The following is a 12,736-nucleotide window of genomic DNA, read 5'->3' as shown; positions in this document are numbered from 1 at the left end:
TTATATTTTGAAAGGCCGAAGCTGTATTGTCGAAAATGTCAATATTTTCTAAACTGCTCAAATAGATATATTTCCCCGGACCCCCTCTGTCCATGTTGAGGGACAGAGACAGTATGAGGCAAATACAAAATATAGACCATTATATATATTTTTTAAAGGCTTAAAAAAACTTTAGTTTGAAGACTTTTACATTTTTATTTTTTTATTAGTTACAGCATTTAGGAATAAAATATCCACATCATCGTGCTGTTGTTTGCGTTTTCCGCGTGAAGTGACCTCGACTCCATCAGGCATGTCCATTTCACGCATGCCACTGTCTCTTTTAGTTCCAATCCCACCGGCTGGTCCGACGTCAGCACCGTTGACACCGCCGCTGCCGCTGCTGCAGCTGCTGCTGTTGCCGCTGCCGCCACCGGCACTGCTGCCACCGCTGATGCTGCCAGTGCCTTGCTTCTCCACAGACAGCTGTAGTATTTCCCGTTCTAGAGCTTCGGGGGAGGCGCCGCGTTCAATTTCCACCTCATCTAGGATGATTTTAGGTACTGCCAAGTATGGGCTCACTGACGGTACGAGCAAGCATGTCTGAATTTCCCGTTTCAGTAATATGTCTTGAAATATGTTAATGAGAGGGAGATATTCAGTGTGCCATTCATCGGCCTGTTTTCTGCTCATGCCAATGTACTGCGGTAAAATTACCCGTTTGATGTTGCCATTGGCTATCACCGCCCGTCCCAGGGACACCAGACATAATTTAAACCAAATTCGTCGATTCTGTTGCGTGTCCTTGCTCAAACCACGTACATAATGCGTGTCGAGACTACGCTCTAATTGCTGTTGCGCAATTTCATTCTTTTCAAGACAAGGACCCGCTGAGAACTGACATATTAGTGCTGCAAGGTGGGGTCTTAAAAAATCCTCTGGCCTGTCATCAAGGGTGTTGGTGCATGGTGGGGGTGATTTTAGGACAATTTCCCCGGGTGTGCCCCGATCTGCAGCTATGGCACGGTTCACCAGGATTAGCGATTTTCGCTCAATTTTGGAAAAAGGATATTTTTCCCAGAGTGAAAGAGCCGGCTCGTAGGGGCGAGCAGAAGTAGCGTTGTGGGGATACACGATACAATCCCCATATTCCAGGAATTCTTCGCCCGTTATTCCCCCGACAATTACTGGAAATTTATATTCCATTCTCGTCAACAGTTGGGTTCCTTAGAGTCCTCGCTGAGGGAGTGAGACGGATAATGTTTATCGGTACGTCGGCGGCGGGGTTTAAATACCGCGCTGCTGTAGCCTCCCACTCCTGCGGGTGGGTTTGGTAGGGGTTTGGGGGACCTCTCTAGGTTGACATTCGCCTAAGGTGCTTATACAAGCTTTGCGCCCCTTCAAAAGCTTCTATCATATCCCGGAAATCATGCGTAGCATATTCTAAGCGTCTGATTTCAGCCGTCAGTGCTTTCTGATTAAAATTGTCATATAATTTTTCAATTTCATCAAAAGTCTTAGTAAATCTGGTCATGGGGCAATTGACTTTGAAGGATTCGTAGGTTTGCCATAAACTTTGTATCACACGAGCTTTGTAACACACTTGCTGATAAATCTTTCGTCTTGACGTTAATTGATGTAATAATATCGACAAACTGGGGTCCTTTTCTCCTTCTTCATTCAACGGGAGATTAATTCTCTCGGGATAATCAACTGATGGCTGGTCCATTTTTTTTTTTATGAATAGCACTTCGAGAAGGAACTTCTTGTCTCTATCCTGTCCCGGTATTTACTAAAGCGGGCAAAGCTCTTCTCTCGACTTTATGAAAGCTTAAATTTCAATAGGCTAGCCAGAGCGGCTTTTTTTCCGCGGTCTTTTTAACATAAAAACCGCCTAATAATTGTTTTCTCGCCTTGTGATTTTTTATAAATCTTGGCTCTAATCTAATAAGGCTCACTAATTCCCCTACAACGGGCAAAAGTTTTTTATCGATGTACGCTCGACTGCTTGTCAAAGATTTAATGATTTGTAAGATGTTTAAATTATGGTATGGAGGGAATAAAATACCTCTCTTATCCCACCGAATGAAAGAATTATTTTTGAATAGATCCAGCATAGATTTCGCGTATGGCAATTCTTCTCTCGTGAAATACAGATCAATTATTTCATTTAAATTTGGGGAAGAGTCCTCAGGCGAGAGAGAAAGACTGTTGTTTTTTCTTGATATTAAAGATAAAAGTATTTCCGGCGGGAGTTTATTATTGGCTATTATTTTCTGTTTCGGATTTTTTTTTTTTTTACTCTTAGACTCCTCGCGGCAACTACCGCGGGCGCGCCCGCCACCGCAGCCGTCGCAGCCGCCGCCACTGCCGCCACTGCCGCCACCGCCGCGGGCGGCATTACAGCGAGCGAGCTTATTTGTTTTTTTTTTTTATGGGGGACTCACCAGTCTCAACAAAGAGCTCGGGTGGGTGCCCGCTCGTGGGAGGTGGTAGCCCGAAGCGGCAATTACCCTTATGAGGGCGAGTTGCTATGCTGGGGCAGGAGCTGACCTTCTCATCCTTGCTTTGGGCTGGTTTCACTTTCACTCTCGAGAGGCTGGAAGATTCCTTCCTACGCGCCATAGTGGTGGTTGCAGTGCTTCTGCGAAGGCGGGGAAAAGGAGATTCGCGCTTAGGAGTGGGTAAGATATTTGTTCCATTTTTAAAAATATATTTTTCGGCGGTTAGCCGAGGGATGAGACAAAATTCCTTTACCACCATTTCGATTATTTTTTACTTTATAAAACTACTAATCAGCGAGATGACCAGAGGTAAGAGTGTAGTTAAGATGGCTCCTCCACGCTTCGAAAGAATATTTTTTTTTTTATAAAGTGGAGTTCGTTTACGGGCAACGGTGAGAATGTCTCCTCTAAACTTCTTTAATTTGCTCAAAATAGTCGGTTCTACTGTTAGATTTTTCTTAAGAAAATTAGTAAATATCTCAGATATGCAATTAATTTCTTTTTTTTTAATTCCTTAATAATACGATTGTGAGCTTTAGCTGGAAGTTTGTTTAATAAAATTAATAACTCTCTGTGTTGCACTGCCAGGGGCTTACCCCTGTCTGACATTTTGCATGTCCTTCTCGTGCACCCAGCTATCTGCACTTCGGGGATAACCCACCCAGCTCACCAGATATTCTCTACTGCCGTCAGTTTTTCTTCTCCGTCTCAATATTTTAATGGGAAAAAATTCAGGTAGAGATGTTTCTATTAATTCCTGAGCGTAAAATTGCCCGAGTATTTTTTCCCCGCTCAGGTCGATAAGAGAATATGTGGGGATTACTTGCGAATTATCAACCGATTGGATTTTAAAAATTTCTTCGGTGTTTTGAGGCCAATAACTCTTGTGAAATATCCCCCGGTGGCTAGTTATCCGCACATGCGCTCCAGGAGTCAGTCGTGGACTAGTACGAGGCTGATGAGGACGGGCATTTAAATACATTAGCCCAAACTGCTGACGAATGTCTCGAGGAAGACTCAGAGAATGCACTTGTTGTGGAGTTTGACCTTTCTTGAGAGAGGTGTGAGGAGTTGAGTTGTAAGTTTCTACTATGGCTGGTAATACCTCTATATATTTTAAAGAATTTGTTAAAGTCATATAGCGGTAGATTCTATGCTTAAGCGTGCGAATAGCTCGTTCCGCTATTGCAGCCTTAGTGTCCGAGAAGGTACTGTATAATTTAATATTTTTTTTTTTTTAGGTAATTCAGAAGAGGACGGTTATAAAACTCGGCCCCTCTGTCCGTGTGTAATCTCGAAATTCCACGGAAGGTGGGGCTTTCTATAATATTTCGTAAGGCTGACAAGACGCTTTTTGAGTTTTTTCTGACTAGTCCTACCGCCTTCATTAACCTTGAAAAGACATCTATGCATAACAAAATATATTTAATGCCACCATTGTGGGAATGTAATAAAGTCATGTCCGCCAAGTCGCAGGTGAGTATAATGCGAGGGGCAGCGGCTATGATTTTCCGTCTGGGAAATCGCAGAGGCTGCAATTTATGCAAAGTATAGGCCCTCTGAGAAGAGAGATAATCTACTACGTCTTTATAAGTAATAGAGGCGTTTTTCTCCCTAGCTGCTCTAAAAAGTTTGTTAACATTCCCAGTAAAGCCCCCCGGGGCTATTGACGTCTCTATATACTTTTTCTAGAATTTTCTTTTTATGTGAATTTAAGGCCATTTTTGTTTTTACCAGCGGTATACAGTTTCACAGTTGCCCTCTCCGGTAATGAAGCTTCGTAATTGAATTTCCTCTGGAGCGGTTAAATCAACCAGAAGATAGCCGTATTTATCCGCAGTGACGTGACAATATATCTCAACAAATTTCGGGGCTAGATTTTTTCCATAAATTTGTCGCCCGAGACATTCCAACTGAGACAGATCTCGTTGTCTTAATAAAATATATTGACTACAATTAAGCGTGATCGTGCGAGCGTATTTTCCTTGTGGAAATAAATTTTGAGATATGAGAATTACGGATATTTGCTCGTGTCTTCCTCTAGTAAAAATATTGGCTATAACATCACTCTTAACTGCTTCATTAAAAAGGTCATCAATTATATACAGAGAGCTATTGTCTGTCTCAAGGGGATTTTGGTAATCCGCCGGGTTAATGAGACCTTTCACTAAAATGATTTTCTCACTAAGAGAGGTGATTTGTTTCAAAGGGTGAGTTTTATCATCCAGACTGGAAATGATTATTCTCGCGAAAGAACCGGCATATTTTTTACATAAACGCTCCACTAGACTGCTCTTGCCTGCCCCGCTAAAACCAGCAACAAGTATTCTTGCAGGCTCTCTGAAAATATTCAACTCTTCCTCTGTAAAGGTACAGACCTTGTCCATCTTCCCATCTCAAATGAGCCTTTTTTGTGGAAGAATCATCTTATATATAAACATTTCTTTTTAGTTCAAAGCAGAGGGGAGGGAGGGGGGAGTTTATCCCAGAGATGAAGATAACAATGGCAGCATGGCCTTCTCCCGCCAGAAGACCATAGAAAAAAAGCCCGACCGACAGTGAAGGTCGTCTGGATATTACGCAGTTTCACTACCTTCCCTACACCAGGTGGTGGTGGGTCGAATGGAGGTCACAGACAAAGAGAAGCAGGCTCCGCCACTTTCTGCCGGCAGATGCCTATTTATTTTTATTTGGGGGAAAAATATATTATTATTATTATTATTATTTTTAAGAATATTTAGTTTTGGCGATGGACAAAATCTATAAATTAATTAAACTTTCCCTCGCCTCGGCTTTATACAAATGGGAAATTCACATGACTATGGCAATTTACGTAATCCTCCCTACTTGCCCGGTCTAAATTCTTATTTTTTCGTTCGGGAAAAGAGTTCTTCCCAGATTTTATCCCTCTTACTTTATTGACAATAAGAAATCTTTTCTAGATTATATTTATAATATATAGACTTGCGGGGATTTTTGTTTAAAAGATTCTCGTGAAAATAGAGAGAGACTGATGTGAAAAACTGTACCTCTACTTTGGGGAAAATTAAGTATCTTATGAGCACGCTATCCTAAAAGCGTGCTATAAATACGCTCACCTTTTCGTCTAGGGCGAAAGGTGCTCTTCCCGCTCACTCAAGAAAGTTACCAGCTTAGATTAGAGCAGGTAAAAACTTCTCTATCTATGGGAGATTAAAATATTATCTATAATTTAAATAATTTATGGAATATGAGAGTGTGTGTGTGTGTATTTACAGCTATGGCTCGTCACCCAGCTCGCAGATGCCACCTATGCGGGCGATTATACCCTCAGGATGCAGCTCACCACACTTTCTCCTGTAGTTTCTGTGGGCTATCAGTGTGTGTAGCGAATGTCACAGCTCATCGCAGGAGATGCGTGACAGGTGAGATACCCAGGTTATTGCTCTGAATTGATGTTTTCTTAAAACTGCTATTTTCAGATAATGAAATAAGTCTTTGAGCTAATAATAATTTTTTCCAACAGTTGGGGCGGGGCAATACTCCAAGCAGATGATCCGGGGGGCGGGGCAGGAAGAAAGAGGTCAGCGCTCTTTTCTTAATCAATTATTTTTATTAACAGTCAAACATTTTTAAGATATGTTTATAAAGTATCTCACTAACAAGAATAAAAATCATTTTGAGAACCGCATATATTCCATAGATTGCTTAGCTTCTCCCAGTTTTATACTTTAACAGTAACATTTTTTTAAAAGATTGCTAGAGTTATAATTAGTCTAGTATGACACTAAAACAAAATAATAATAAATAACTTTCGCGAGAGTATCCCCCAAATACCCCTCCTGGCTGGTAAGGCCCTCTCTGAGTTGTATATAAGAGCCCGCTGAAGCTGTCTTCCCGCAAAAGATAGAGGCTGACCTCTCCATAGCCTTTTACTCTCATCATGGCGAAGGAAGCAGGCATTCTCGATTCTGGTAAGCGAGACATTTTATTTTGCTAAAAACTTCTCTTTGAATATTAACGAAACAAACGAGAGCAAGAGACTTATAATAATTTTTAAAGTTGAGTCTCTTTTTTCAACAGTTTTCACAGCACCAGTCAGAATTTGTAAAGTTTTTGATTTTATCGGCTGGTAGATTGGATACTTCTCTTTGAATATTAACGAAACAAAACGAGCGCAAGAGACTTATAATAATTTTAAAGTTGAGTCTCCTTTTTTTCTTCAACAGTTTTCACTGGGCCAGTCAGAATTTGTAAAGTTTTGATTTTATCGGCTGGTAGATTGGAAGGGAAGGAACACACCGGCTTCAAACTCCTAAAGCGGTGTCATTGTGATGATAGCAGGAAACGCAAACATAGGCTTCCTCAGGAAAGGGTATGTCTTTCTATGTTCCCTCCTTTGGTAGATTAGAGACGAGTCCCACTCCTTTATTTGAAAGTGATAAATATGTTCTCTTTATGACTTACAGCCTGTGGAAGATGGGATCAGTTCATCTGATATAGAGGAGCCTATGAAGAAAGAACCAGATCTCGACAACGATGAAACGCAGAGCCTTCCCTCATGTCAGTCTGATGACCTCGTTGTGGACCTCTCTACGCTCACTGCTCAATCTGATGACTCTGTTGAGGTCACTGCCGCAGCAGGTGCTGAACAAACTGGCGACCTTGAAGCGCACCCTGACGGTCAGTCGGAGAAGGAAGGGAAAACCCCCGACGTGAGAGTAAATGCTGGAGACGCAGTAAAGCCAGCAGAAGGGGTAAAGCCGGCAGAAGGGGTAAAGACGGCAGATGATGATGTACCTGAAAAGGAAATCATTTTCGAGCGGGAGGTTATCAATCTTACAGAAAGTGAACAGGAGGAGCGCAGTCATTCAGTCTAACCAGTAAAACTCGCACAGTTTCGCCCCTTTGCTCGCGCTAAAAAACTTTGCACAGCTTTTGCCCTTTTGTATGTGAATTAATAAAAATATTGACAAACTCTGATTTTTATTTACATATAACTATATATTACTATCTTCTCTAGTCTAAACATATATATATATATAAACAATATCGCACCACTTAAGCCTCTCCCCATCTGAGAGTGGGTAAGAGGAAAATGTATATGTCAAAGTTCCTATAAGAGCTCTATCAGCACAAAGGTCTTCCCTAGATGGCCTTTCTCACTGCTTTAAGCCTCCCCCACCTGGAAAGATCTAGCAGCTGGCAAGAATAAACACTACCGTAGTACCCGGAAGAACCTTTTTTTTTTTTTGCTGAGGTACGGACGGGCGAGCAACACTCCCTCGGGGGACCAGCTACCCATCCATTACCGCGTTCTTTAAACCCAGCAGTGTTGTTGTGAAGTAGCAACAGTCGCGTCAGTGAGTCGCAGGCCCGGGAAAGGGGGGGGGGGACTCCCTCGGAGATGGTAAGCTTGTACCCAGTCACCTGAATCCTTTGTACTGCCCTCTCCCATCTATCAGAGTGATTGAGTTTGGGGAGTCAGAAGTGATCATTACCTACCTTCTTATAATTAGTAATTACACAGAAATAAGCCTCTCTCTCTCTCTATCCCCTTGGGGGATGTTTAAACATATTAAATCTTGTACCCCTGACAGCACCTGAGCTTATGAAGACCAACCCATTATCACATTCTTTTTCCACACTCATTATCCTGGGAATCTGCCCACCTGCACACCTGAATCCTTTTTTGTACTGCCTCTCCCATCTATCAGAGTGATTGAGTTTGGGGTGTCAGAAGTGATCATTACCTACCTTCCTATACTTAGTAATTACACAGAAATAAATCTCTCTATCCCCTGGGGGATGATTAAACATATTAAACTTGTACCCCCTGACAGCACCTGTGCTTATGCAGACCACCCATTATCACATTCTTTTCCACACTCATTATCCCGGAATCTGCCACCTGCACACCGGAATCCTTTGTTCTACTTTATGTACCTACTTATTAATGTATAGGAATAAGTCTCTCTATCCCCTTGGGCCATGATTAATCATATTAAACAATTACCCTGTCATGCAAACCCCATCATTATCTCATTTTCCATGGTCATTATCCGGCAGTGTTCCTAGATCGACCAACTTATACTACTTACACAGATGACAGCAAGGAAATGAGTGAGCTACTCAAGTCCCAATATGACTCAGTTTTTAGCAAGCCGCTAACCAGACTGAGAGTCGAAGATCAAAATGAATTTTTTATGAGTGAGCCACAGAATTTGGTTAACACAAGCCTATCTGATGTTATCCTGACGCCAAATGACTTCGAACAGGCGATAAATGACATGCCCATGCACTCTGCCCCAGGGCCAGACTTATGGAACTCCGTGTTCATCAAGAACTGCAAGAAGCCCCTATCACGAGCCTTTACCATCCAATGGAGAGGGAGCATGGACACGGGGGTGGTCCCACAGTTACTAAAAACAACAGACATAGCCCCACTCCACATAGGGGCAGTAAAGCAATAGCAAAGAACTACAGATCGATAGCATTAACATCCCATATCATAAAAATCTTTGAAAGGGTCCTAAGAAGCAAGATCGCCACCCATCTAGAAACCCATCAATTACGCAACCCAGGACAACATGGGTTTAGAACAGGTCGCTCCTGTCTGTCTCAACTATTGGATCACTACGACAAGGTCCTAGATGCACTAGAAGACAAAAAGAATGCAGATGTAATATATACAGACTTTGCAAAAGCCTTCGACAAGTGTGACCATTACGTAATAGCGCACAAAATGCGTGCTAAAGGAATAACAGGAAGAGTTGGTAAATGGATCTATAATTTCCTCACAAACAAAACACAAAGAGTAATGGTCAACAGAGTAAAGTCCAAGGCAGCTACGGTGAAAAGCTCTGTTCCACAAGGCACAGTACTCGCTCCCATCTTGTTTCTCATCCTCATATCTGACATAGACAAGAATGTCAGCAACAGCACCGTGTCTTCCTTTGCAGATGACACCCGAATCTGCATGACAGTGTCTTCCATTGCAGACACTGCAAGGCTCCAGGCGGACATCAACCAAATCTTTCAATGGGCTGCAGAAAATAATATGAAGTTCAACGATGAGAAATTTCAATTACTCAGATATGGTAAACACGAGGAAATTTGAACTTCATCAGAGTACAAAACAAATTCCGGCCACAAAATAGAGCGAAAAACCAACGTCAAAGACCTGGTAGTGATCATGTCGGAGGATCTCACCTTCAAGGACCATAACATAGTATCAATTGCAGCTGCTAGAAAAATGAGAGGATGGATAATGAGAACCTTCAAAACTAGAGATGCCAAGCCCATGATGACACTCTTCAGGTCACTTGTTCTATCTAGGCTGGAATATTGCTGCACACTAACAGCATATTTCAAGGCAGGTGAAATTGCTGACCTAGAAAATGTACAGAGAACCTTCACAGTGTGCATAACAGAGACAAAACACCTCAATTACTGGGAGCGCTTGAAGTTCCTGAACATGTATTCCCTGGAACGCAGGCGGGAGAGATACATGATTATATACACCTGGAAAATCCTAGAGGGACTAGTACCGAACTTGCACACGAAAATCACTCACAACGAAAGCAAAAGACTTGGCAGACGATGCAACATCCCCCCAATGAAAAGCAGGGGTGTCACTAGCACGTTAAGAGACCATACAATAAGTGTCAGGGGCCCGAGACTGTTCGACTGCCTCCCAGCACACATAAGGGGGATTACCAATAGACCCCTGGCAGTCTTCAAGCTGGCACTGGACAAGCACCTAAAGTCGGTACTTGACCAGCCAGGCTCTGGCTCGTACGTTGGTTTGCATGCAGCCAGCAGTAACAGCCTGGTTGATCAGGCTCTGATCCACCAAGAGGCCTGGTCACAGACCGGGCCGCGGGGGCGTTGACCCCCGGAACTCTCTCCGGGTAAACTCCAGGTAAACCAGTACTGTGAATAACAAGATCTTGTTCCATCAGTGACCCCTAAAAGCACTTGCATAGTAAACCACAAGAACCAGTACTGTGAACAAGATCATGTTCCATCAGTGCTACCTACAAGCACTTGCACAGTGAACCACAAGCACCAGTACTGTGAACAACAAGATCATGTTCCATCAGTGCTACCTACAAGCACTTGCACAGTAAACTACAAGCACTAGTAGTTGCAACCGTGAATATCAATTATTTAATTATTGTCAATTTTGTAACAATGATAATAACAAGTTAATGTTACATTGATATGTACTTTATATGTTATTAATTATGTACGTATAAAGAACAGTGAGTGGCAACGTACCATCCTGGAGTGTAACATTCCAGCAAGTTATTAATTATGTACTTATAAAGAACAGTGAGTGGTAACGTACCATCCTGGAGTGTAACATTCCAGCAAGTTATTAATTATGTACTTATAAAGAACAGTGAGTGGTAACGTACCATCCTGGAGTGTAACATTCCAGCAAGTTATTAATTATGTACGTATAAAGAACAGTGAGTGGCAACCTACCATCCTGGAGTGTAACATTCCAGCAAGTTATTAATTATGTACGTATAAAGAACAGTGAGTGGCAACGTACCATCCTGGAGTGTAACATTCCAGCAGGTTGTTGGTGCACCATAACCTGCACTAGAGCCAGCTGCTACATTAACTGTCACGTTTGTGTAGGGTTTAAAGTTTGTCAGTTTTATTGTGTTACTGTTGCTGAAGGTTTCATTAGATCCTTGTTCATCACTCCACAGGACGTCCCATGACCAGCTGATCAAGTGGTCAGTAATTCTACACTCCCTGACTGTGTCTGTCCATTGAACATCCATCGTGGTTTTAGTTATTTTAGATAACTCGCAATTCTGTGGTGGCAGCGGTACTGTGGGAAAATTAAATTTCTGATAGGACTGAAAATGTATGAAAAAAATTACTCTAAAATATTATATGATGTTTAAAACTGTACAAATTATTATTTATATACTTATAGAAAACTTGCGTTTTGTGTATCACATATCGTTGCAAAAAATAAAACAAACTGAAACGTCAAGGGGAGTATTATCTGATATATTACCTGTTAAGTCTGTTGTTGCACATATTACCTGTTAAGTCTGTTGTTGCACTGGTGAAGGCTTGGAACTGTTCATTGTCATACACAGATGTCACGGTTATAAGATATGATGTACAAGCACTAAGGTCGTTAATTTGATAGAATGTGTTAGTTGTATCACGGGGATCACCTTCAGTTAAAACAGTATACTTGGTAGGTGGATCATCTGGTGGGTCCCAGGACACATAGACAGCTGTGGAGCTCACTGCCTCAGCCATCAGGTTCTGGGGAGGTCCTCGACCTGACGGAGGAAATATTGTATGAGATGATGTAAGAAATTTTGTTTTGTATTAGGTTAAAACAAACATAAAATGCATTGCAACACTTTGAGAAAGAACAAACCTGACGATGAGAAGACCAAGTGAAGTGATATCCTACATAAAACAAGATTTTTTCACATAAATAAATTTTAGAGGCTGAGAGTTATCATACCTCAGATAATTTGAAAGCCAAACCCAATCTAAGATATACTACCTGGGCAGGATGTGACCAACAACAGTAGACTAACAGCTGCTACACTACTTACTGCTAGGGGGCTGTCATACAATTTTTTTCGCGCTCAAAAAAAATCGAAAAATTATGGAAATTGAGTTATTCATATAGAAAAATAGCTTAACTCTTTGGTAACACAATTGTACGACGTTTCTACAAGAAATTATAGTCATTTATATCAGGTATGGTGACGGCGATGTGGGTAGCGTCTCCTCACAGCACATATATTTTTTTGAATTTCTTCCTTTCTTTTATCGCTTTTTCTTGCATTATTCTTTCTAATATAATAATTGACTATTTAGCATCATATAAGAGTAGGCGGAGCTTATACCTAGACTTCTAGCCAATCATAAAACAGTAGGCGGAGCTTATACTTAGACTTCTAGCTAATCATAAAACAGTAGGCGGAGCTTATACTTAGAATTCTAGCCAATCAGGAAGCATCTGGGAACACCGGCAGTATTCCCGCTCCATTATTTCGCTTATATCAACTCTACGGCTTATTTATCTATCAGAATTGTTCTAATATGATATAATAAACACTATAAATAACATACAAACATATTATATACTCTAGACTGAATAAAATAGGCCATAATATGGCGAGAGTCCACCAGCAATGTTTCGATATAAATGAGTTACTCTTCTGACTTAAGAAATCGTAATGACACGATTGCAAATAAACCATACCCCCGGCCGGGAT

General features: G+C 41.5%; 2 protein-coding genes across 4 annotated transcripts in view; one reads left to right on the top strand and one right to left on the bottom strand.

Annotated features, from left to right (window-relative positions):
• LOC138850954 (tyrosine-protein phosphatase Lar-like) overlaps positions 1 to 12,736 on the bottom strand; it is a 654,087-nt gene that overhangs the window by 501,982 nt on the left and 139,369 nt on the right. For all 3 annotated transcript variants that reach the window (XM_070104394.1, XM_070104395.1, XM_070104396.1), the window contains 2 exons: positions 11,534 to 11,782; positions 11,026 to 11,313 (listed from right to left, as the gene is read on the bottom strand). In XM_070104394.1, coding sequence (XP_069960495.1) covers positions 11,026 to 11,313; positions 11,534 to 11,782 — 537 coding nt within the window. The remainder of the gene's footprint in view (positions 1 to 11,025; positions 11,314 to 11,533; positions 11,783 to 12,736) is intronic.
• On the top strand, positions 6,312 to 7,439 carry LOC138855367 (uncharacterized). Its single transcript, XM_070104421.1, has 3 exons — positions 6,312 to 6,436; positions 6,692 to 6,837; positions 6,932 to 7,439. Exons 1-3 carry the CDS (start codon positions 6,406 to 6,408, stop codon positions 7,340 to 7,342), a joined length of 588 nt encoding a protein of 195 aa, XP_069960522.1. The 5' UTR covers positions 6,312 to 6,405; the 3' UTR covers positions 7,343 to 7,439.

This window comes from Cherax quadricarinatus, chromosome 91, assembly GCF_038502225.1.
Source record: "Cherax quadricarinatus isolate ZL_2023a chromosome 91, ASM3850222v1, whole genome shotgun sequence".
In the NCBI taxonomy this organism is placed as follows: Eukaryota; Metazoa; Arthropoda; class Malacostraca; order Decapoda; family Parastacidae; genus Cherax; species Cherax quadricarinatus.
The sequence above is the reverse complement of the archived record's forward strand: the minus strand, read 5'-3'. Positions and strand labels throughout refer to the sequence as shown.